Below are 24,486 nucleotides of genomic sequence, written 5' to 3' on the forward strand. Positions count from 1 at the left end.
ATTTGAAACTATTTAGTTCGCATCCCATTTCGTAGTGTTTTATTGGATCAATCATCTTCTATTTCAACATCTGATACTGATTAATTCGCACTTGCAGCATCTATTCATTTTTCCTTGCGTTAGTGTTGTTACTCAAATCTATGGTATGACTTTCAGTTACTCAGATAAACAATAGGTAGTTTCATAAGCCGCCGTCCACCAAATACTTTGATGCCTAATCATCCATTTTCTTCCCTGGAATGAAATGCATAACAGGAAGTAATGTCAAAGAAAGAAATCAATAAAATAACTAAATATGGTGTGCGGCCAGGTTTGCCTGGTTAACCATACAAGCAACACAGGCCAGCTGATTCTTACATTGCCTAGTTATTAATTGATAATCTAGTCTGCTTCGTTTTCTGCAAGAAGTATGCGACTTTGCTTTCCTTGCTTTGGTTGAAAAGATTATTCTTGCACAACATTTCAGAAGCTACCATATGAATTTTAGTGATGTCCATCTATTTGCTTAGAATCCTAACCTGTGTTCTGTTTTTCATCCTCTCTCCGAGGAACCAATTTTAGTGCAATTGCAGCGTCACTTATAATTTTTTCTTTGTGAACAGTGTTCCTTTGTTGAGCATCGCAACTATAAGATTGTATATAGGCGATATGCATCTCTGTTTTTTCTGGTTGGAGTTGACAATGATGAGGTAAGTTAATTTATTGATAATTAATTTATGCACTGATTGTTTCCTTTTGTTTGACAATGATAGTATACCGTCATAAAAATTGATATGCTTCCTAACCAAATGAGTTTATCGTGGCCTGGTTTGTGGAATTTATCAGCTATACTTTACTCACATTTCTAATATGCATGTGCTTATTTGCTATGAATATCAATTAGAGAGCTTCTAGATGTCAGTGTTAAACCTTGCTTATTGCTTGTGTATTAAGGCCTGCCTCTAATAAAATGCTTAGATTGGTTAGGTGCATGAGACGAGTCAATGATACTAGTCATTAAGTTTTAGATTTGGGCACGGAATGGAGCCTCAATTTGTCTTTTGATTCCTCTCTCAAACATCTACTTTCCGTTTCTTGGTATCTCAATTTTGCAGAATGAACTGGCGATTTTGGAATTCATTCACCTTTTGGTTGAAACCATGGACCGTCATTTTGGGAATGTGGTAAACCGTTATCTTCGATCCGAGATTATGTCTTCTGAACTTTGTTTTCTTTTTCGTTCTCTTTTTTGGGAAATTATAATCCTTGAATAACTTCCTTTTCATCCATCAATGAAATGATGTTTCCCTTATGGGTTTCACTGAATTGTCGGATTGATTTACAATTTTACTTGAACAGGACCTGGACCTGTTCTATAAGTTATACAACCGTGTTTTTGAGTTCTAAAATAAATTGTCGGATTGATTTGCAGTGTGAGCTAGATATAATGTTCCATCTAGAGAAAGCACATTTCATGCTGGAGGAGATGGTCATGAATGGGTGTATTGTAGAAACAAGCAAGTCAAACATTCTATCCCCAATACAACTGATGGAGAAATCATCATGAAGATCTACAGACTTGTTTTCTTTGGTGTAAAATCTTGGCTGTCTTTATACACTACTCCATTAAGGTGTCGGATTAATGTTAATGAATTCATTTGATGCTGCTCTGTTCAGCCTCATGGTAAAATGAGTAAGATTTGAGCGGGCACATGATACACCCAAGTCGATGCATCCTCTCCAATGGCAAAGAAAAGAAATATCAAAAATATATATATAAGCTTGCCCTGTGGCAACTTGTGATTGGATCTATAAAAATAGATGTAATTCAGGATGCACTCAAATATTTTTCTAGGAATATACAAGCAATATAGATCTTGAACATCAATCCAAGCAATGCATTGTTATGTATTGTCAAAGATATAGGATCCATTTAAATTGATGAGTTTAATCAATGAAATTTTCGAATTTTGTTTAATCGGTGGAAATTTTAGGTTGCCTTTGTTAGTTTTTTTAAAATATAAATTTGAGAATGAGGTATTTAATGAAAAATAGTGTTGCAATATGTTTTTATTGTCTTTAGATGTGTTTGAAAGTACCTTTGAACTTTAGATTTGTATTAATTAAGAACCTTAAACTAATAACTATATCAATTTAAATTTTCAATTTTCATGAATAAATCATTCAACATTTATTTTTGTCTTGATTCTAGGTAGAATCAACTCCAAAACAATTAATGGGGTTATATTAAAAGTTTGGTACCAAACAAATTAGAAATTCTTAAAATTAATTGTTTTTATTAAATATAAATTTAAGTTTTATGTTCAATAGAATCCTAAATTTTTAATTTTACCTCTAGAAGATCAAGTTTAGGGATGAAATTTGTAATTTTGAAATGATCAAATATATCCAAACTTCAACATTTAGGGACTAAATTTGTAATGTAACTATACGGTTCAATTATAAATTTAATCCCTACACATTATACAAATAGAGAAAGGGAGAAAAGATGAAAAATGAAGTTTAAAAGTGATTAATAAATTCTTGAATCTTTCCCTTTGATGTCTAATAGATAATGACTTATTAGATCATTTTAAATCTTAGGTAATTAAACATAAATGTGAAAATCAAGCCAAAGGACTAACTTGTAAATTAATGATAAGGAGATGAGTTAAAAATAACATTTTCTAGAGTAACTTGGTTAAAACAATATACATTTGTTCCTACCATTCCAAAATATCTTAGTTCTCAACTTTGCATTATAGAATTGTATGAATATTCAAATTACTACGTCCTATTCGATGGAAAAAATATATAAACACATCTCAATTTTCATCTTTGAATTTATCTATTTTGGGCCGAGATTGCTTATTGATGTTCTGAAATTTACTTCAATACTAGGTTGTTTCAATAATGAATTCCAAGTCTTTAGTGATAATATTCAAGCTTTTTGTCGAAGATGTCTCATTTTGGGCTTTTATTTTTAGTTCACGAAGCGACCATTTTGTTGCTCATTGTGTTGGCTTTGTCATGCTCGTCAGAGCAATCTCTCAAGTGTTTGGATTAAAAAACACCTCTATGAGTGAATGCTACGTCTTGTGATATATCTACCCTTTAGTTTTTACTTTTGTTTTCAATTTTACTCCAAGAAAAAAAAAAAACTCATTAATATCTTGGAAACACTTTGGAATGCATTAAATTGAAACCTTTTTAATTAACCTAATTTGAGTTTAAAAGTTAAGAGCGTTTGATAACCATTTCGTTTTTTTACTTTAGTTTTTAAAATTTTTGTTTGTTTTTTTATTTATCATTTTTTATCATTATTTTCATCATTCTCAACTAAACAATTGAATTCTAAGCTAAATTCCAAAAAATAAACAAACAAATAAGTTTTTAAATTTTTTTTTTTTAGTTTTCAAAACTTAGCTTGGTTTTTGAAAACACTCCTAAAAAGTTGATTACAAAAATTTATAGGTTGAAGTAGTGTTTATAATTAAAACTTAACTTTAGAAAGTAAAAAAATCAAATAGTTATCAAACAAGGTCTACGTCTATTTAATTTTTTCTATCGTTGGTTGAGTAATGAAGATATATCTAATTCAATTTTTTGAAGATTGCTCGATGCAAGACCCAAAGCCCACGGACTATGTCCAAAACCAAAGAAAACTAGGAGGCTGCATGGAAAAGCGTGTGTTTCGAAAGGAAAAAGTCAAAACCTCGGGTTCCAAGCCGACTATGAATATACCAATCAAAAAATAATCAAGTCATGCTTAACCTGACACCCCTATACTCTTGAGTGCCATAATTACCGTGACATCGCCAGAATTACACGTAACCACAGACGAATATCAGAGGGAGAGCACTATAGATAACCTAATTCGACAACCTCAAGACCCAAAGGGACGAGTAAATTGATCTCTAAAGGAGGGCCTTGAACTTAAATGCTCTCTATACTAACTTAGACATCGAAGTATGGTAAGTTTTCGACACCACATCGATGCGGAGAACTCTAACGTAGGTCTACTCAGAGAATGAGACCATGCCAAGATAATTGGGCTGATGGACAAGTCATGGAAAGCTCACGATAATGACGAAGGCGTGGGAGTTTCTACGTCAATAGATATGTACTATTTTTCTTGAAGTTGAGAGTTTAAATTTCTATACCCCACATGTTGTATTAATTATAAAAGGACATGGATTAATTAATTAGATGCCATAAAACATATAAACTTCTAAATGTCCACCGTGCTTTATAACATATTTGATATTAATAGTAAGCTTTTATTTTCATCCTTATTCGTATTTTTAGGTTACTTTAATACTAGTTTGATTTTTTATAGTTTAAAATAGTTGAATTCAGTACTTAAAATTTTTTTTAAAAAAAAAAAAAATTAGAATTCTACCTTTATTATTTGGTAAAATCTCATAAGTAGTTTCTACATTTGGTAGTCATTAACAGATTAAATACATGACAGTTTGCTATTCATATAAAAATATTGAATAGTTGATGAGGTGATATAAGTAGTTAATTTGATAAAAATGGATAGAATATAAAATGGATTCTAGTGAGTCTTGAGCCATCAAGTTTAGATACCATATTTGCAATCTAGGGTTTGAAAGCAAGACTATCAGATGATGAAAAAATAAGAAACACTATGTAAACCTGTAAGAAAATCCAAACGTTAAAGTTCTACAAGAATTATAACATTTGTTATTTGTTTTCATCGTAGTTTAATACTAAGAACTCTATTATACAAGAAGAACTCGATGAGTACAAGTTGAATAGGTGGAGCATGTGTCAAACTACATTGATCGGATTGCATGGTGGTACAACAAACATTCTTCGCTATGAACCGTTGGTAGCCTTTACACATATTGGAGAGGTTTTTTGAAATGTTGGTAGAACTTAAGCATTTTATGTAGTTTTAATATATTTTATAGTTACTCTGAGAGTATTGTTATTGTATCGAATTTAATTGTGAATTTGATCATTAATATTGAAATGAAATAACATATTATTGTGTTTTTGAAGTTTGCTTTGTTTTGCTGATTATTTGTGTGGAAGAATTAATTGAAATAGAGGTTGAGAATTATTATTATTGTAATATAGGATTCTAGTTCCAGTTATGTTATACAAAATAGGTTGAATTAGAATTAATGTCAATTCACAACTGTCATCCTTTATGAATATAATGTTAGTTTCCAAGGACATCATATCAAACTGTTGTCATAGATGCATGATGACATGAGATTTGATGTCAATTAACAACCACCATTGTACCTAAATGATGTCGGAAGTTTTTATGGTAGTTTTGAATCGTCCATCAAAGATAATCCATCGTCGTTACAATGACACGCGATACGACGACAGTTTGTAAACTATCATCATACGTATACGATGTCAATTTCAAACTGACATCTAAAGTCAAAATTGTTGTGTGACCCTCCTCTTCCGACAAGTCCCAAAATCCTTTTTGGTTCTTGATCCAAAAGTTTATTTTTGAAATAGAGTATTATGTAGAAAATGAAAACAAATTCCTTACTTTTACTATATTTGAAAATACGTTTGGTTTTAATTTCAACACTTTAAAGTTGAATTCAAAATTTAAAAGTTTGTATCTGATTATGAATCGAAAAATACGAGAAAAGATTCATATTCGGTAAAATCTAATTTTTAGGATGAAAATAATTTTAAATAATTATCTCTTAATCTTGATAAATAAATAGTCTATATGTGTGTATGTGTTTTTTTTAACCCAAAAATAGCAATTCATAAAGCAAACCGTGGAGGCACATTGCCTATAACTTATAAGTAGCAACAAAAGAATACGCATCATAATAAGATGACACCCAACGGGGGAAATTCAAAAGAAATTTAGAGAAATTATGATGAAAACCATAATTAGTCAAATCATGTATTGTACTATATGTATGCAATGTTTAAAATTTAAGAAATTTATATAGAAATATCGATAAAATTTTACTTTCAACGGATATTTATGAACTAATCATAAAAATCAAAAAATAAATTCAAATTAATGAATAAATATTTTATGATTTTTAAATAAATTAATATGTCTATTATTTATATTATATATATATTAGTACTATTTTATTGTTTAATTATTATATTTGGTAGATTTTTCAACGATATAATAGAAATATGGATTCACCTTTATGTCAATATCAAATCCATGAAAATGTGAAAAATATTGACAGTGAGACAGAAATTTAATATTATGTATGTATGTATTAGTAACAGTAAAATTAAATTTAATTATAAAAATTGTCATCGATAGGCAATGGAGGCATCTAATCCAATACTCTAGGAAAAATAAAATAAAAAATTATTATTAATTTTTTTTTCTACATGGTATATGTTTAATTGGGTGCAGCCAACTAAATAAGTTCTATTTAAAAAAAAAAAAAAAAAAAAAAAAAAAAAAAAAAAAAAAAAGGAAAACAAATAATTTTGTACCAATCTTCCTTCTAAGTGGGAGATCAGAAATATACATGCAATAGAGTGAGTGGATTTTTGTTAGGAGATGTGGGGATGATGTTAGAATATAACTAAATAATAACATTGTAATTAAGTCTTTTTACATTATTTATTTATTTATATATATATATTTTTAAAAAAAATTGTAAACAAATTAGAAAGTCATCTCTATTTGTTGTTTGCCATTTAAAAAATGTTTAGAAATAAAGTAGAATAATACATTATTTAATGACATTTCAAATATTTAAAAGGTTACATACACACTTAAATAACTATTTGTTATAATAATCACTTTGTTAATAAACTCTTAATGGTAGAGTATGATTATAAGGTTAATCAAAATTCAACTTGATGTGAATCGTTCAAATTCATAATTTAGACCACGTTTACCAAAACGTAATGAAAATTAATGTAATCTCATTTAATCAGAATGAGATTTCATTAATGGATGAATCGTAATAGGTTTAAATCGCAAACATAATGGGATTGCTTTTGATCAAATTTATTTTGAATTATAAATATGTCACATTTTATTGTTACCGTTACGATTTGACTCTAATGATAAAGGTAACAATAAATGTGACCTATTTCATCATTTTTATTGTTATAGTAAAAATATCTGTAACGTTAACGATAATGGTAAAGATAGTAGGTCTCACGTAATTTTCAACCATAATCAAATTAAATATATTTTATTTCTCAATCAGATTATATGATTTGATTATAAATTTCAAGGTGGATTTACATTGAAAAATAACTAAATAATAACAAAAGTAATCGATTCAAGTCTACTTTTTATATTAGTATTGATGAATTATTTTTCAACGAGTGTAAATATAGCTTAATCTTTTTAAAGCCTTTGAGTTGGCTTAGACTTCCAATTAATTACATGCTCACACGACACGTCAAGAATAATTGGAAGCATATCCAGCAATCCACATTTGACTAATTTCAAAATTAATTTTAATTATATTATATAATAATTATTTATAACATATAAAGTTTGCTGTAGTCAAAGTCAAACGCTTGAGAGAACAAAATAATAATCCAATTTTGTAATTTGCTTTTGTGGGCCGCAACCTTTTCCATTACATTTCAAAAAAAAAAAAAACCTCATTGACTCTGTGCATGAATCCACAATTTTTTTTTTAAAAAAATATTATTATTATTATTATTAATAATGTGTCTCTCCGTCGCCGGCCGCCGGTAGCAATCTTGAATTGTATTTGATCACCATCTGAGCTTTTCCGGGAAGTACTGAAAATTCCAATGATTTGACAGAAATTAGTCACCAAAATATTGTGGAATAAATTTAATTAATTACTTATTTAATTAATAATAAAAAACAGGATTTACCTTGTTAATAAGGGAAATATAATATGGTTTAACTTTTTCAATGTCAACAAGTTCTTTGCTCTTACTGTAGAGATCATACTTGCTGAAATTCATAAATAAATAAATAATGAGTTAATAATCAATCCAATTATTTTGGACAATAATACAAATTTTTAAAACAAATAAATAATAATTATTAATTACTTGAATATATGGAGCCACTTTAAATTTTGGGCATCCTCCTCGTTCATTAGTTGTTTGTAAGCTCCCGCTCTATGTAAAGCTGCAAATAATAATAATAATAATTAAAATAAATCCAATATTTTAATTTAATATAATGTTGTATTTAATTTAATTTAATTCTTTGCTTACGATAAAAGGAGTGGTATCTGATTATGAACAATCCAGCTGAAGGCAAAGTGGAACCATTTTCTTTGGCCACCTGCAAAAATTATATATAAGAAATTGATGTTAAGAAAATAGAAATTTAACAGAATAGTTATTTTAAAATATGGGGAAAAAATTAGATTTTATACCAAATACATATAGTCATCATGGCCCCATGATATCATAACATTATTAAGTCCACAGCCTTCAGAGTATATTCCATTTTTAGTACTATAAGCTGGATTCTCCCAATCTGGATTCTCCTTGAAATACTGAAATAAATTCAAATAAATAAATAACCTTATATATATATATATATATATATTATATGCTGATATTTACAATTTCATGATCAAAATTCCACCAATATTGGAAAAAGATAAAAGAAATGCTACATTCCAAAAAATACTACTCAACTTTGTCGTATTTGATATCTAGATCTAGATTTCAAGATATTAACACTTCAACTCTTAAAATTTGAGCTTAAGTTAAGCTCAAATTATCGAATCTCATTAATAATCAAAAGTAAATGTGAATTTTTTAAATTTAAGAGCACATTTATATTCAAAATTTAGATATCAATTGAAAATTTTATTTAAAATTTAAAGACTTCTAATATATTTTTCTTTTTTTTTCAAATGGTAGAAGTTAGACGTGAAATGAAATGAGTGTGACAATATTCGAATCTTAATATTAGTCTTAATGTAAAAAAAACTAAAACTAAAATTAATATTTTACTTTTTATTATTCTTTTTTTAAATGTGATGAGTACTCTAAAAACAAATGAGTATTTTTTTTTGGGGGGGGGGGGGGATTTTGTGGATTATTACCTTGTGGTGAACAATGGAGTCATCAAAAGCACAACCAACGGGATGTGTATCTCCTGTAGAGAAGAAAATTGTTAAATCACTAATTGACTCAAGAATTAAAAGGTTAGATGAAGATAAATTTTATATTATTTCAAAATCCTAACACTTTTCATTGCTTCTGTTATATATTTGAAATAAGACATTCTCTAATACCATACTAAATCATCTATCGAAATGATTTGGGAATGTTTGTTTAGCGGGAGAGAAAATGATAGAAAATTTTTGTTCTTACCCACAACGGCCCATTGAGGAAGCCCACCAAAGCTAGGAAGAAGAAGCACTTTTCCAAGATCTAAAAACAGAGCAAATTATTTAACAAAAAGAACAAAAACAGAGGATCCATATTGAAAAAACAGAGCATATAAGGTTATTAATTATATACCATGAATAAGAGCAGTCAAATGCAGCCAATCTTCATCAGGATAATCCTTTCGAATAGCTTCAGCAGTTTGCAACAAATGCTGAATTTGAGGTTCATCCAAATCAGGATCACTGTCATCAACGACGTCGTTTAATAGCTCACAACATTCCCAAATGCTCATTTCAACTCGATCCATTTTACTATACTCTTCTCTCATCTTCTTCACAAACTCATAAGTTTGATGAATGTGATTATTCCTGTAAAATTCCTCCACCCCCTTTTGCCTCTCACTTTCTGCTTCGTAATCTCTGAACGAATGCCCAAACGAATTCATTTCCGGTGCCACGAATCCCTCCGGCGGTGTCGGTGCCACAAATCCGCCGTCCAACACCAATTCTTTCAGCTCTGTCATCAAAACCTTCTTCACATCTTCCACTTCTGCAAGTTCATCAAAATTGAAAACCCGTCAACAAAAACTTATAAACAATACTCCTCTCATCTATTCGTTTGGTCTGTTTGATAACTAAACTTGAATTTTTTAGCCAAATTTCAAAAACAAAAATAAATCTTTAAAAACGGTTTTTCTTTCTTTGATGAAATGGATAGAAGAAGGAGAAGATACCAAAGTGAGGCTGTTCGATAAGGATCGTCATGATAGGGTAGGGAAAGAAAAGCAAAATGAATGAATGAAATGAAAGGAGAAATGAGATTTGGTGTGAAGAACAATGTTGGTGGAAGGGGTTTTTTTATAGTCTCCTTAAAGTGTCCTTTGCATGAGAATTTGTAACATTTGGAGTCCTTAAATGGAAAACAAAACTCTCATTTTCCAGTTTCTTTTTCTTTTTTCTTTTTTAAGATATTATTGTTATATCCAAATCCCTCCGAAAGAAACGTTCCAAACAAACGTTTGTTTTTGGATAAGTATTTAACTACTCCTTAAATTTGAGTATAATTTTTTATTTGTTCCTAAATTTTGAAATTTTATATACTGATCTATAAGATTTGAGTTTTGTTTTTGTTTGATAATTAAATTTTAAAATGTTACATTTTTTATCATTTAATTTAAAGTTTTGTTTTCATTTGGTTTTAGATTCCAAAGACTTATCCTTACCTTCATTTTTTACTAAATAATTATTTTTTTTATATTAATGTTAATCAATTAATTTCACAAGAATTGAATAATTTTTCATACCTATATTAAAATTTAATTGAAAAAACTCTACATCATAATTATTTTAAATTAATTAACGGAAAGTTAATACCAAAAACCAAAGTAGCATTACTAAAAATTTGAGAGTAAAGTGATATTGAAACTTGGAGGCCAAATGAAAATTGAACTTAAAATTCTTAAAATGTAATATTTAAAAACAAAGTAAAAATTAAACTCAAAGTTCATGGATAAAAAATGTAAAATTTTAAATTTAAGAACCAAATTGAAACTCGACTTAAAATTTACGAACTAAATATAATATATATATAATCATAACGAAAGGCTTACAGTTACCGACCACTGCCTAACCAATTGTCTTTAAGAAAAAATCTTCAGTCCTATTTTCTGCTTGATTTCCAACCTCATTTACCTTATTCCAGATCATAAAAAATCTCCTATTTTGTTTGATACTTAAAAATTATCTTATTTTTTATTTTATTTTTTTCCAAAAAAGAGAAAGTAAATATAAACTAAAACATGCGATGATTTTATTATAGGGATCATTTAGTTATCTTTAAAGGGCTCAACTTCATTCGATAAATTTTCTAACTCTTAACTTCATAACTCAATTTAGTATCTTAAAAAAAAAAATGTATATTTATTTTTTCTTTCGAGAAAATGTGATTTTGAATTGAAGGAAAAAAAAGTGTAAATATGAATTGATAAAAGGAGTGTCCTGAACTGCAAAAAACAGAAATTGAAAAGGAAAGGATGAGTCAGCAATGCGTGGAAGATATGTATCGTTTCAAGGAGGGAACAGTAACAACAAGAACAAGTAGTAGACACGTTGACGCAGCATCTACTCATTGCTGAGTAATTTTCTTTGACTTTTTTTTTTTCATTATTATTTACAAAATTATTTACTTTTTTTTTGGGGGGACTTTCATGAGCTGTATTCTGCTAGCTCTTGAAGCCTTTCTAGCCGTTCAGATTGACTACAGTCTATAATTTATTTCTATTTTCTTTCTGTTTATTTTTTTTTTTTTCTTAGGTTGTTTCGGAAACGATTTTTCTCTTTTTCTTTTTTTTTTCATTTATTTTTTTATATCAACTTGTCAAATGTCAATTTTTTAGGGTGGATATTTACGAGGGAAAATATCAACCGAACTTGTCCATGCCAACTGCCAAGCCATTACGTTCTGATGTATGAACATTGGTTTTTCCTATCAAATAATAATTATAATGATTGTAGCCAAATTTTAAATAGAAAAAACATATCTGACTTTCAAGTGACATTAATAATGAATTTATTTGAAGAGAAGAAAAATATAGTCTGCAAAAGAGAAAATTTGCACATCGTTGTGATGCTTGCTATCCACACTTCAATGTCTAAATCAAAGATTGAAAGAATGTAGAAACTAGGGAGTTTAAAAGTAAGACTAACTTACCTCATATAAAGTTATAATTATGTATTTATAGAAAAAGTTGACTTAGATTATTCTATAGGACTTTAGAGTGCTATTTTTTGTCCAAACTATATTGTTTTATTGACCTCGGTACTTTTATTCTTATTTTATGTCGATTATATCTTTCAGTACAAAATCATCCATAACATTAGCCCCCATTCCCATGTTGGGTCTCGAGGTTTGGCTACTCACTGTTATGAGCTGAAAAGTAAGACCAACTTTCAACAATGTTGAGCTTCCTTTGACTCATTAAACTTGTAAAATTGATGTTAAGTACTTCCTTGGATGGTGTTCTAGGCCCTAGAGTTACCTTGGCGGCATTCCAAGGTGGTTCCTAAATTATCCTGGGGATGGCCCATGATACCATATCAATAGAGTCGAGTTTTTGGGTTCCTCCAAGTTTAATTATTTCGAAACCATTCTCTTTTAAGGGACCAACCCCATAATAAATTTGTCAAAAAGATGAAAATTCGATTTCATTAAGATTATAAGCACCTTCTCGAGAAAGATGAATATCAATTTCTTGGAGGTGAGGTGACCAACAAATGACCATCTTTAGAGCTTGAGATTTTCTCTAGAAAGATGATAATCGATTTCTAAGAGATGATGTGGCCAACACATAACCATCTTTAAAGCTTGATATTTTCTCTAGAAAGATGATAATCGAATTCTGAGAGATGATATGACTTTTATGTAGCTTTTCTAGACACCGTACCCTTGAAAATGTGTTGGTTTATGACTAATGGAAGCATATTAATCCAGATTAAGAGAATGTGTGGTGACCATGTAACAATGGAATATGTGTCGAGCACATGCTAGCAATAGAAGAAGTTTGCTCAAGGTTGACCTTGGCTTGTGTGCCTAAGCTTCAATTTAAGGTCTATCTAGTATTTTTTTTATACTTTGTTAAGAATGAGCTCTCATATTGCAACCTAAAAACATAAGTACATGATGTGTAACTCTTAAAGGAGGAAGAGTCAATTTTTGCCTCGACCTCTACTACCCATACATTAGTCGAGTGGTTTGTCATTACTTCTTTTTATCATTCTTTGGGTGAGGTTCGCTTTGACTTATTTGTCTCTGAATCCCCGAACTTTTGTCAGATTTGAAGTTGTCTTATGAAATTAATTTGATGCTTGCCTTTGAGATCTTATGTTTTTTATTTAATAGGGAAACATATCCCTATAACTTTTCTGATTTTTGTTTGATAGGGAAGCACATTCCCCTGTAAATCAACTTTTTGTTTGATACGGAACCATATCCATGTAAATATGTTTTTTGTTTAATATGGAAGCATATAATAGCCCATTTACTCAAGGAACAATTTACTTAAAAGAAAATGTTTGATTGAGTATGAAATTCGATATCTTAAAGAAAACGATTGTTCTTTCAAATTGGAATAATATGTTATGAATTGAAAATAATCATTTTGCAAAACTAAAATATTTATAAAAAAAACCAAAAAACGGGGTTGACCTGAAACTTGGTTGGTCAGCCCAGTCTTGGCCTTGGAAGGTCAACCTCAGCTTCAGCCTGGGTTGGTCAACCTCGAGTGGTGGCATTTCTATGATGAAGCTTCACATGTTTGTCTTCGGCTTTCTCCTCAACTTTCGAGGTACTAATAGGATCCAGGTGGTGCTCCTCGACTTTAGCCTCAACCTCAATCTTGGGTTATTTCTAAATCTCAAGCAACTTAACTTTCTATTGGTAATATTGAGCCTTAGCCTCAGACTCGAACACTTATGAGGTGTTTGTTTCAAGGGTTGGATTAGATGGGTTAGGCATCCTAAGCCCAAGTCTTGTTTGGGCAAAAATTTGGGAAATCTTGGCTTCCTACACCCTTTTCTCATGGGTTTGAATAGTACATACTATTCAAACCCATGGGTTACTATTTTCTTTTTCTAATTTAATTTAGAAAGTTTGTCTGCCAACTTCCAGACACCAACTCCAATGACTGCAGCTGTCTAACTCCGACCGCCACCTGCCACCGACTAACCTCCGACCCCCACTTTCGTTGACTACAGTCAGCCGACTTCCGGCCACCAACTCTGACGAACATTTCTAAAAGGCCTTAATTTAATTACAATAATATTTTTTAAAATACACTTTCTCTTTCTTCTCATTGTTTTTTCTTTTAGAATTTGTTTTAAGTATTTTTATTATTATAAGATTATCTTTTTGAATTATCTCTCTTTCCTTCTTTGTTTAAAATTAATGTTTCCCTCATTTTTGGAAATTTCATTTATTTCTTGTTTTTCTTAGTTGAAAATTGATCACTCATCTATTGAGATCTCAAGTATATGTCAAATATACTAGTAATATAGTGGAAATGTAAATATACATCGCATATACCATGGTTTATTTTTTGACGTGTTTATAAATATACTAAAAAGGGTAAATATACATCGAATATATTGTTTGGTATATAAGACAATATATTATACAAATTGCATTGTTCATGCACTTATCAAATATACATTGATTTATTTATAGAAAATTCAAATATATTGTGCTATATATATCAAATATACCTTGTTTTCTCCTTCAAAGCTTCTCGTTTATTATTGCTTTCATTTATGAGAGCAACAATTTTCGGATGTTTAGAGATATTTTCCTTATTTGTATAAGTTCTAAGAAGAAAACAGTTTTGGAAAGTTCAAAATCACAAGAAACTTTTCTTACATGTTCAGAGTTAAAAAAATAAATTGAACCAAACTTTTGTATAAAATAATAGCTCATTAGACTATAATTGTATACTTAGGTATATTTATTTAGACTATATATATGGAAACCCCTAATTTAATTTAACATTTTCATTTTTTTATCCGTTGATCAATTTATCTAGCTCGAAGGTCTAGAATTAATTTTTAAACGTAAAGGATTAAAATGTTAGTAATAACTTAGCACCAAATAAAAATTAAAACTAAAACTTCATTACTTTTTTATTCCTCAAATGTAATTTGATAAAAAAAATTATAATTTTTCAACAATTGAATTTAAGACTAAAATTCTAGTTTATTTCAATTTGAAGTTGGCATGTTAAGGTAAAAAAATTGATCATTTTAAAATTAGTTAAAATGAAAAAAGTATATAAAGTTTTATCTCAAAACCTAGTAAAATCAAAATACCAAATTATGAAAACAATAAATTAAATAAATTCTAAATTTAGTCACATCTCTATTTCAATTTTTTTAAAAAAAATAAACAAATATTCTACATCTCTATTTCAAAATTTAAAAAAATATATATATCCTTCTAATTTTTTTTAGTTTATTTTAAACTTAACTATATTAAAATAATTAAAATGACAAGTTTGAACTAATCTATCTAAGCACTGATAAAATACAATAAAATATTTCACAACTTTAAAATTTATAAAATTGCACTTCACTCCCGGTTTCTTAAAACCAGACTACCAAGACATGCATTCCAAGCACAATTTTCTTAAACTCAGGCTACCGAAACCTCCTAGCCTAACATCACGCTTAACATTCCCAGATTTAATATTCTAAATTTGCGCATCAAATGCTCCATTAGGGTTCACAAAACCTCCTAGATGTTAGGATGAGGCTGGTAGAGACCTTTGACTCTTATGTGCTGGCCTTAGCCTCAACCATTTTCTAGAGTATGCATGGTGTACTTGGATGCCTATGGACGATGAACATATTTTACCTTTATCCATAGGATTGCCCTTGGCTAGCCCGGGTGAAATTTTAATCAAAAATTTGTGTTCCATCAATAATTTTGAGCCTCAATCACTTCAAATTGGTGTTCTTGGCCTTGGCTCTTCACTTCAACTTGGTCTCTCGACATTGGTCGTCTCGACCTTGGTTCTTCACTTCAATTTGATCTTTTTGGTATCAATAGTTGGCTTGGTGTCGTCTGTGGGTAAGGAAGTGTTTTATTAACAACCTACATACCTTACAAAGCATGAATGAGAGGGGCAAAAAAAGAATTTAGACGAAGATAACTCAGACCAATAAACTTGTGCCCCTCTTGGATAAAATGTTGGATTCGCTAGTGTTATTATTTTGAATTCTGTGACTAAGTAATTATTTTTTTCTTTATCATTAACAAATGTATCATAAATCAATGATTCTGTTAAACAAAAGCACAAAAGGTTTAGATACTTTTGGAAGTCTAGAGACATATTAATAATTTTTTTAATTAAAAGTTATATTAAATATATAACATTAGAAGTTTGTTAATTCAAAAAATTGAGTAGATAAGAACATTAATAACCATTTTGAATTTATCAACAAGTTAATATTAAAAATAATTTTTAGGAATTTAAAAAAAATTAAAACCTTTTTAAAATTCAGTTTATGAAAGATTTAAATAAAAACTGTGAAATAATTGTAAAACAGCTGTGAGTAAACAAGTATATATAACTTTAAAAAAATTGAAAGTTTATCAAAATAGACCGTCCTATTAAAATATTATTTAAACCTAAATAATTACCGTGGCCAAAAAAAAGAAATATCAACGTAAACTGTGTAAGTTATATAATTATATTTATATATAATAAGTACTTATTATTATTATTATTATTATTATTATAATAATAATAATAATAATAGTTATAATAATTATTATTATTATTATTTTATCTATATATTTTTTATAAAATTTTTGGTATAAAAAGTTAGTTATTTTCTAATTTTTATTTAAATCTTTTCGTACTTTAATACATTTAACATTTAAGACTTTCTACCTTAAGCCATAAATGTTGTAGTATTTAAATGGAAAGTTCGACTATGATATTATAATATTTAAATTTTAACTTATATGATTAAATTATACTTTTACACATATAATAGTATCATTTTATAATTAATTTTTATACTATTTTCTTTGAACGAAAAATGTATTGGAGATAACTCATTTAATATATATAATTTTATTTGGTTGAGAATAAACAAAATTGCTAACAATGAATATATTAAAAATAATAAACGAAAAAAATTTCCCTGCGGGGAACTCGATCCCTGTGAATTCCCTGGGGAATCCCTGCCCAAATCCCCACAGAGAATTTCGTGGGGACGGGGAATGAAATAGGGGGTGGGGATGGGGACGGGGAAGTGCCTCACCTCGTGGATATTCATATATGTCTCTACATACTTGTTTAAATTACATAAAATAACCTAGGATATTAGTTTATTGGATTGAGTGTATGCTCATAAAATAACAAATATTTTATTAATAACAATTTGTTTATACAATGTTTACAAACTACGAGAATACAAGAGATTTAGGATATCAATCTCAATACTATCTCCCTTTCCTTTATTTGGGATCATTAGGCTATTTAATGAGTTTAGTTTATATGTTTATAGGTGTCGAGTGCACAATAGATTAAATAAAGCGTTCGGTGCGAAAAGATGATAAAACGGCCAAGTTTGGAATTCAGTTGTATAAAAAGGGAAGAAGGTCGAGAAATTACCATTATGCTCCTAGTCGGAGCGTTGCAACGCTCAAAGGAGCATTGCGCTAAGTTCAAAGGCAGTAGCCTTGCATTCTCATGAAGACAGGGCAACATTGCAACGATACGAACTTTGACGGAGGCGCACACGCTGTTCTGCGCAGTCCCTTAATCATACATAAGGTTCATCAACCAAGAGCCAATTACAAATTTAACAACTTAATCAAAGAGAATTCTAATGCCAAAGTTGATTTAGAAACCATATGAGTCACCAAACATGCATTGCTAGAAATTCACCCATCAAACTCAAATTAATGTTAATTGAGTGCTTAAATCATGCTCTGATACCGTAAACATGCATAAAGCAGAAGCTAACGGAATCATTAAACACCCTAATTACATTTAATTTGAGTTAAAAAACATGCGTAAAATAGTTTTCATAAAAAGAGGGTTTTATATGTTTATACCTTTATAGAATCACTCTTGATCCTAGTTGAACCCCACGAATTTGATCTCCAAAACTTTAGTAGACTACCAAGAGGAGCTTTTTTACTAATCTCAGACTTGAATTTGAGTGGTGAAAACTCTCAATTGAGCTTAATTGTGATGGGCTTTTGGAGAAAAAAAAAACAGTAGAATTTCTTTAGAATTCAGCTTGCATGCCCCTCAAATTGAAGTCAAACACTTCAATTTATAATGCAAGTCCATACAATTCAAATTGCATGGAAGATGACACTTCAATTTCCATTGAAATTGGAGTGGCATGAGGTGGATTAGTAAGCGGGAAAATCCTAATTTTCCCATTTGCTAATTTAATCCAATTATAAAACTAAAATTTGATTTAAATTGAAAAAACTTAATATTTAAAATTGATTTACAAATTCAATTTTAAAATAAGTTTTTATAATTTTTAATTTTCAAAAAATCCAAAATTCCAATGGATCAAATTAACAATTTTCAACACAATTTTCAAAATTGAATTTTATCAAATTGGATAATTAATTAAACTAATTTAATTAATTTAATTTAATATCAAATATTAAATTTATATATTTTACCTCATCAAATATTTAAATTATTATTTAAATATTTTTTAACTCTCCAATTATGTTTAATTTCAACAAAATTAAACGTTTAATTATATCAAATATAATTATCCAAACCCTAAATTGAATTTAAACACTTCAAATTCAAACATTAATTTCGAATTTGAACACTTCAAATTTGCTTAATTTTCTAATCCAATGTTTAATCTTTTACAAGCTAGTAGAGGGACCTTATGGACCCACAGATCATGAGCTCCAACGATTTGAGATTAATTGACTAAACTTTTTAAACCGAATTAATCAATATTCGTTAACTATCGAGATATACCACTATAGCTCGATAGGTGCACTCTCTTCACTATAAATATATTTTTGTCCACTTGATTTAACCATAATCAGTAAGTCGATCCTTTACAGGTCGTTCGTATTTACAGTTAGGTCAAAATTATCGTTTTACCCTTATAAATACATTTTGCTCCTTAAGCTCCCACTGATCCTCTATTGAACAATTGGTTTATAGTCCAACTAATAAACCATGTCACTCTCGGCCACAAGAGAAGCGGGGCCCATTTTTTCAAGACCATGAATCAATACTTAAGGGAACAATCTATTTACTAACTCTAAAACGGGTAGGAGTGAATTCCATCTTGCAGGACTATGTCCCCAGCTATCTATCCAGTGTTATCCCCAAAATGGGATGATTGTTGAGCAGTGTTGTTGAATTATTCTCACCTATGCATATCAAAGAATAATCCTGAATAAACAGGAGTTCATAGTTAGCTCAAAATTAAGATCGAGTTACCCTAAGCTATCGAATTGAAATAGTCAGTTTTAATAGTAAACAATTGTTATAAAGAAAAAGTGACTATTTTTTTTTATCTGGTCTTATACAAAACTCTTTTGCATAGGATGCCCCCACTCGCATTTCTCCATATAAACAATTTCGGAATCACATTGTTTGTATCAGCATATAAAGTAGGTCGCATCCGTAGTATCTCTAAGACGAGGTACCCAATTCTATCCATATACTTATAGACCCTTTTGGCTATATACTATAACTTGATCCTCTTTTATGTCTCTACATAAAGTTACAGTATTCATACTATAGCCATGGATTCGTTTATTGGATTTTATTACATAATGCAATTTCAATAACACATTTTATTAAATAAATGCTTCAATAATACTTTTATTGATAAATAGAATATGTTCCTATGATTATGAACTGCGAGTTTTAGGACATTCCCAACATGAAATCATTCTTATCCCATTTGGCTACTTGATATTGGCTTGAACTATGGTGGACGTAGATCTAGTAATTACTAGGCACTTGGCGAGGGCTATCGGTATAACTTTGTGTTCAAGTAAGAATTCTGTCCCAACACTACGTCGAAATCGTCCATCTTAACAATTACGAAGTCGACAAGGCCTTTCTAATCCCCTAATTTCACTGACGTTCTCTTTGCTATCCCCGTAATAGGCAGGGCTTCAGAGTTTACGACTTTCATTTTCCCAACGTCTTTTACCCAGGATAGGTTCAGAAGACAGGACTCCGTTTTAGTCATGAAGTTGTGGGTTGCCCTAGAGTCGACCATGGTACTCTTGGCCGAGCTCTAGTTGACCCACGCATCCACATACATGAGCCCTCTTTCCAGTGGTTCCTTTTTCTCTCCCATCTTTTTTTGGAGACCAAATAAGAATTTCAACGCTCCCATCCTGGGATTGTCATTCTTTTCGGCCTGCTCAGGTACAAACTCGGCCTTTTTTGGCCTTTCTTCTGAGCCCGAGGCTAGGGTGGCTTGGAAGGCATTAAAGGTCGTTCGATTTGAGATTTTACCTACTTTGTATGGTCCTCTACATATGTAGCAGGACGGTGGCGATTATAATTGTTATACTGCTATGGCAGCCCTCGCCAATTGTTTCCAGATTTCTGTTAAAAGGGCTTATGATCCCCATTTGTGTTCTTGTCCCTCCCTCCCAGGCCTAAAAGAACTTGAACGACCGTTTCTATTTCCTCTATTTGAGGAAGTTGGTTACTTTCCACTTCTTGAGAGTTTGTACTTGAGTCATATAGTCATTCCGCTGCTGAATAGGTAGAGAGAGATCTTGTATTAAAGGAAAAGAAAAATCCAATAGATCGCTCTATTCATACAGCTTCGTTTTTACCCATGGTTTCAACCCTTGACAAAGTAGAAAACTTTTTCTTTCTCGGACATGTCGTATATGTCCAACATAAATCCCGCAAATTGTTTCACATGATCTCGAATGTTGCCTGTGTGTTTCAATTCTTGGAGTTTTCATCAGGCCAAAATCTCGACCTTCTTAGGAAAGAACAGTGAACGAAGTTTTTGTTTCAATTTATCCTAGATATCTATCGTGCAACGCCCTTCTTACATGTCCATAAATCGTGATCTCCACCACAATTTTGCATCTTCAGCTAGATGCATGGTTGCTAGTGTGACTCTTGACTCCTCTATCATGATGTTCATCTGTTAAAGATAAAATTCTCCAAAGCCTTCGCATTTCGCACCCCACATAAAGGTTTTGGTTCTGAGATCTTTATCTTGTTAACTTGGATTGCTTCCCCAAGTGGAGCTTGGTTCCCTACCACTCGGATAATGAGTTTCACCTTCGCACTCACATCTGCAATCTCGGCTCTGATGACGTCAAGGGTTGATAAAAAATCTTCGAACGAATCAGTTACCATCTGAACTATTGTTTTCTAAGAGTCGTCCAATTCTTCGACGCGCTCCTCTACATGGGAAACATAGACTGTTGAGCTATCCCTACGCTCGAAACTGCCAGATCGTGCAACCTTTTTCTTTAGGGTCTCAACTCTTATCATCAATACTCTGACGGGTAACTCGTCTAGGCGGCCAACTATCACATCAATTCCATTGGCTTTCTTGGCATATTCTTGCAATCGAGTTTCCAAGAAACGAATATTATCAAGGACTTCTCTTAGGTAGAGCATTTTCTCTTCCATCTCTACCAACTTGTCTGCTTGGGACTTGTTCAAGTTCTTGTCACCAACATCATTACTGATTTTTCCCTCTGTGAGCCAACCTGAATCTGGTACCAACTGTCACAATCACACTTTCGAAAACTTCACTTAGCGATTGTGCGACATTTGCTCCCACTCATGCACAAGTCAGCCAAATCGTATTCTGATCACCGATGGCACACTGGGTGCCTCTCGCAATCTCTATCCATGTTTTGGAGAAAACGGGTTTAGAGGAAAATTTTTTTGCAAGCGTTTGAAAGTATGAGTTGAGAGAAGAAAGATTGTAGTAGGCTAGAAAGCAATAAACAACAACGACTTTATAGCATACCACTCCGAGAATGAGGATATGATGGTTAGTCTTATCCCTATATAGTGCATTCTAAGCAATTTTGTGACTGTAACTCTTGCATATAGACATAGGTGAGTAGTACAACAAGATGAATTGACAAAGCAAACTAACTTACATAATGAAATATATAAGATGAAAGCATGATAAAAAGGAGTTGAGATGTGCATGCGGCCATGGGCAACAAGCCCTGGACAAGCATGACTGTGACACCTTGCGATCTCATGCTGAAAAATACGTTAACAAATTTAACAATACAATCGATTTTAGTTTAATTCTTTATTTAGTTTTGAAAATCATACGGTTTAGTATGATTAAATAGAACTTTGGTTAACTGTTTCTAAAAAATTATGTTTATATTTTAGGTTTATGATTTTTCATAATAATCTTCATGGGTTCCTATGAGAAAGCAGCTACAACAACAATAGTAAAGAGAGGTCAAAACTGCAGACGGAAAAGTTTGAGGGCGTGATGTAAACTGGATGCAAGAATATTGGATTCCATAGGGGATGTGGTAGTGTTTAGTACATACTCTTTTAGAAAACCAATTTTCATATATATTTCGGAAGATTTGATTATTTTATTTAATTAAATATTTAAAATAAAGTTCATTTTTGCATTTAATGGTATTGTTCATGCTTTTCGTTTCTTTTGGTACTATTCCTCAAATTATATAAAAAGATTTATCTTTTTCATTTTGATACTTGTTGTGCATATGTTGGATATGTTGATAATATATTGGAAAAATGTAAATATATACGGCATATATCATGATTTATTTTTTAGTATGCTTACCAATATATTAAAAATTGTAAATAAAAATTACATATATTATTCGATAATATATGGTATAAATTTTCTTGATGTCGCGGTTATCAAATATACCCGTCGTAAATTTAGTCCCAACCCAAATCTTCCAAACCTGACAGCAAAAGCTGGCCCATTACCATTTGTACTTTGTAGGGCCCAATTTAATCGGCCCAAAATCCACAATGTATTGTAGGTAGCCCTATTCTAATTGTCTATATAATCTCATCCGACGAAAGCCCTAACTCTTGATTTCGATCTCCTCAGCGGCTTGTTTTCGGAAATTAAGCACCAGGAAGGTACCGAAGCAATCAATTTGCCATGGGTGAGTAAAACCCTAACTCTTGATTTCCCGATCTTCGATCAGTTCTTTTTCTCGTGTTTTTCGGTTCTTTCATTTGTATGAATCTGTTTGTTAATTGTGTGTATTCGTGTTTTGATCGATTTTCAGGGAAAGTACACGGATCTCTGGCTCGTGCCGGAAAGGTGAGAGGTCAAACTCCGAAAGTAGCGAAACAGGATAAGAAGAAGAAGCCCCGTGGACGTGCACACAAGCGGATGCAATACAATCGCAGATTCGTCACTGCAGGTAAACTATTGTTGTCAGCTTCTTTTGTTTTTTCTGATGCATTGCCGGTTTAGAATTGCCGATTTTGGTTTAGCATTGTATTCAATCACTAGTTCTCGGATTATGGTAATTGGTGTATTTGTTAGATTACATGTAGCTTTATATAAGAATCAATTTTTTTATTGCATTAGGAAGATTTTCATATCAGGATTCGATAAGCATCATGCTAATGTGCGATTTAAATTTGTTTGATCATTACAGTGGTTGGTTTTGGAAAGAAGAGAGGACCCAACTCCTCGGAGAAGTAAGCAAATAGCGAACTCGTGCGGGAGCTTGGCTGCTGGAGAGGCATGGTTTTATGCGTTATTATTAAGCTTTTTTTCTTCCTATTTCTCATAGATGTTTTAGTTTATTTTGAGTCTTTTGACCATGTAAAAGATATTTACTTTGACAATATATTAGAAGTAATGTGATTTGGATCTGAATTTCTGTTGTTAGTCGAACATTTTCTTTCTGAACTTTCATATTTTGTCTTGCTATGTTCAAGCTATATGTCGTTGCGTACAAAGAAGGTGGAAGAACAGTCTCCACACAGATATAGCTCAGACCATGAAGCTACAAAGGTGATACAAACAGATACTTCTGCGTTTTGTGTCATATTTGCAATTATGTGGAGGCAGTTTCTCTTAATGATTTGGGTGCTGAAACAAATTAGGGATTGTGATGAAAAAAATATGAGCTTCCCCAAATCTCTGTATGAGTTTTTCTCATCAGGCCTGGGGTTATATTCTCATTAGGCCTGGGATTAGAGAAAACCTTCACCCAAAGAAACTAATTGAGGGTTTCATTTAGAAATTACACTTCCAGTAAAAATCTTATCCACTAGTCCTGGGATTGCCCATTTTTACGTTCTTATAGCTCTATATATTTCATTCTGAAGATGCTCTTTCCTTCAATATAGGCGTCAAAATTTAGGGCCTTGTAGCTAAAAGGAATGTTTAAGCTTCTAACTTTCACAGTTGCATTGATTCCAAATTTTGGCTTGTGTTAAAATGAAGAACTTTTCTAGACTGTAGCTAGCACAGAGTAGGATCAATTTTCTCTCACGAGTGTTTTGGGATAGATTCTTTAGAAAATTTGGATGATGTAAAGTTGTTTTAATTAAATGTGGTTAAAATGCCCCATCATGTGCCATCAAATTTTGCACTACCTTTGAGCTTTTACAGTCAACTTTATAAGCTTCTGCAT

At 30.9% G+C, this 24,486-nt stretch overlaps 2 protein-coding genes and 1 pseudogene across 3 annotated transcripts; 2 read left to right on the top strand and 1 right to left on the bottom strand.

Moving 5' to 3' along the window:
• The first annotated feature begins 602 nt into the window (after window positions 1-602).
• On the top strand, window positions 603-1,690 carry LOC150031206 (AP-4 complex subunit sigma pseudogene; annotated as a pseudogene). The gene is made up of 3 exons (XR_016526094.1): window positions 603-689; window positions 1,095-1,170; window positions 1,418-1,690. The product of XR_016526094.1 is annotated as an AP-4 complex subunit sigma pseudogene (transcript).
• A 5,813-nt stretch (window positions 1,691-7,503) lies between these two features.
• Window positions 7,504-10,211, bottom strand: LOC120070879 (inositol oxygenase 2-like). The gene is made up of 9 exons (XM_039022769.2): window positions 10,052-10,211; window positions 9,451-9,867; window positions 9,301-9,360; window positions 9,030-9,082; window positions 8,349-8,471; window positions 8,185-8,254; window positions 8,017-8,095; window positions 7,834-7,915; window positions 7,504-7,734 (listed from the first exon to the last, which is right to left on the bottom strand). The coding sequence occupies exons 1-9, from the start codon at window positions 10,080-10,082 to the stop codon at window positions 7,708-7,710; spliced, it is 942 nt and encodes a 313-aa protein (XP_038878697.2). The 5' UTR covers window positions 10,083-10,211; the 3' UTR covers window positions 7,504-7,707.
• Window positions 10,212-22,837: 12,626 nt separating this feature from the next.
• Window positions 22,838-23,735, top strand: LOC120070920 (small ribosomal subunit protein eS30z/eS30y/eS30x). Its single transcript, XM_039022827.2, has 3 exons — window positions 22,838-22,995; window positions 23,122-23,259; window positions 23,500-23,735. The coding sequence occupies exons 1-3, from the start codon at window positions 22,992-22,994 to the stop codon at window positions 23,544-23,546; spliced, it is 189 nt and encodes a 62-aa protein (XP_038878755.1). The 5' UTR covers window positions 22,838-22,991; the 3' UTR covers window positions 23,547-23,735.
• Window positions 23,736-24,486: the final 751 nt, after the last annotated feature.

This window comes from Benincasa hispida, unplaced genomic scaffold (genome assembly GCF_027475165.1).
Source record: "Benincasa hispida cultivar pf3 unplaced genomic scaffold, pf3_genome.v1.1 HicScf1401, whole genome shotgun sequence".
NCBI lineage: Eukaryota > Viridiplantae > Streptophyta > Magnoliopsida > Cucurbitales > Cucurbitaceae > Benincasa > Benincasa hispida.

What these genes read in the sequence shown, in the direction of transcription:
- LOC120070920 (XM_039022827.2), top strand. An exon ending in TCGCAGATTCGTCACTGCAG is followed by an intron (nt 23,260 to 23,499) that starts GTAAACTATTGT and finishes TGATCATTACAG; the next exon opens with TGGTTGGTTTTGGAAAGAAG.
- LOC120070879 (XM_039022769.2), bottom strand. Translation starts at nt 10,082, where the DNA reads ATGACGATCCTTATCGAACAGCCTCACTTTG. An exon ending in TATCGAACAGCCTCACTTTG is followed by an intron (nt 9,868 to 10,051) that starts GTATCTTCTCCT and finishes ATGAACTTGCAG; the next exon opens with AAGTGGAAGATGTGAAGAAG. An exon ending in CAGATACCACTCCTTTTATC is followed by an intron (nt 8,096 to 8,184) that starts GTAAGCAAAGAA and finishes TATTATTTGCAG; the next exon opens with CTTTACATAGAGCGGGAGCT.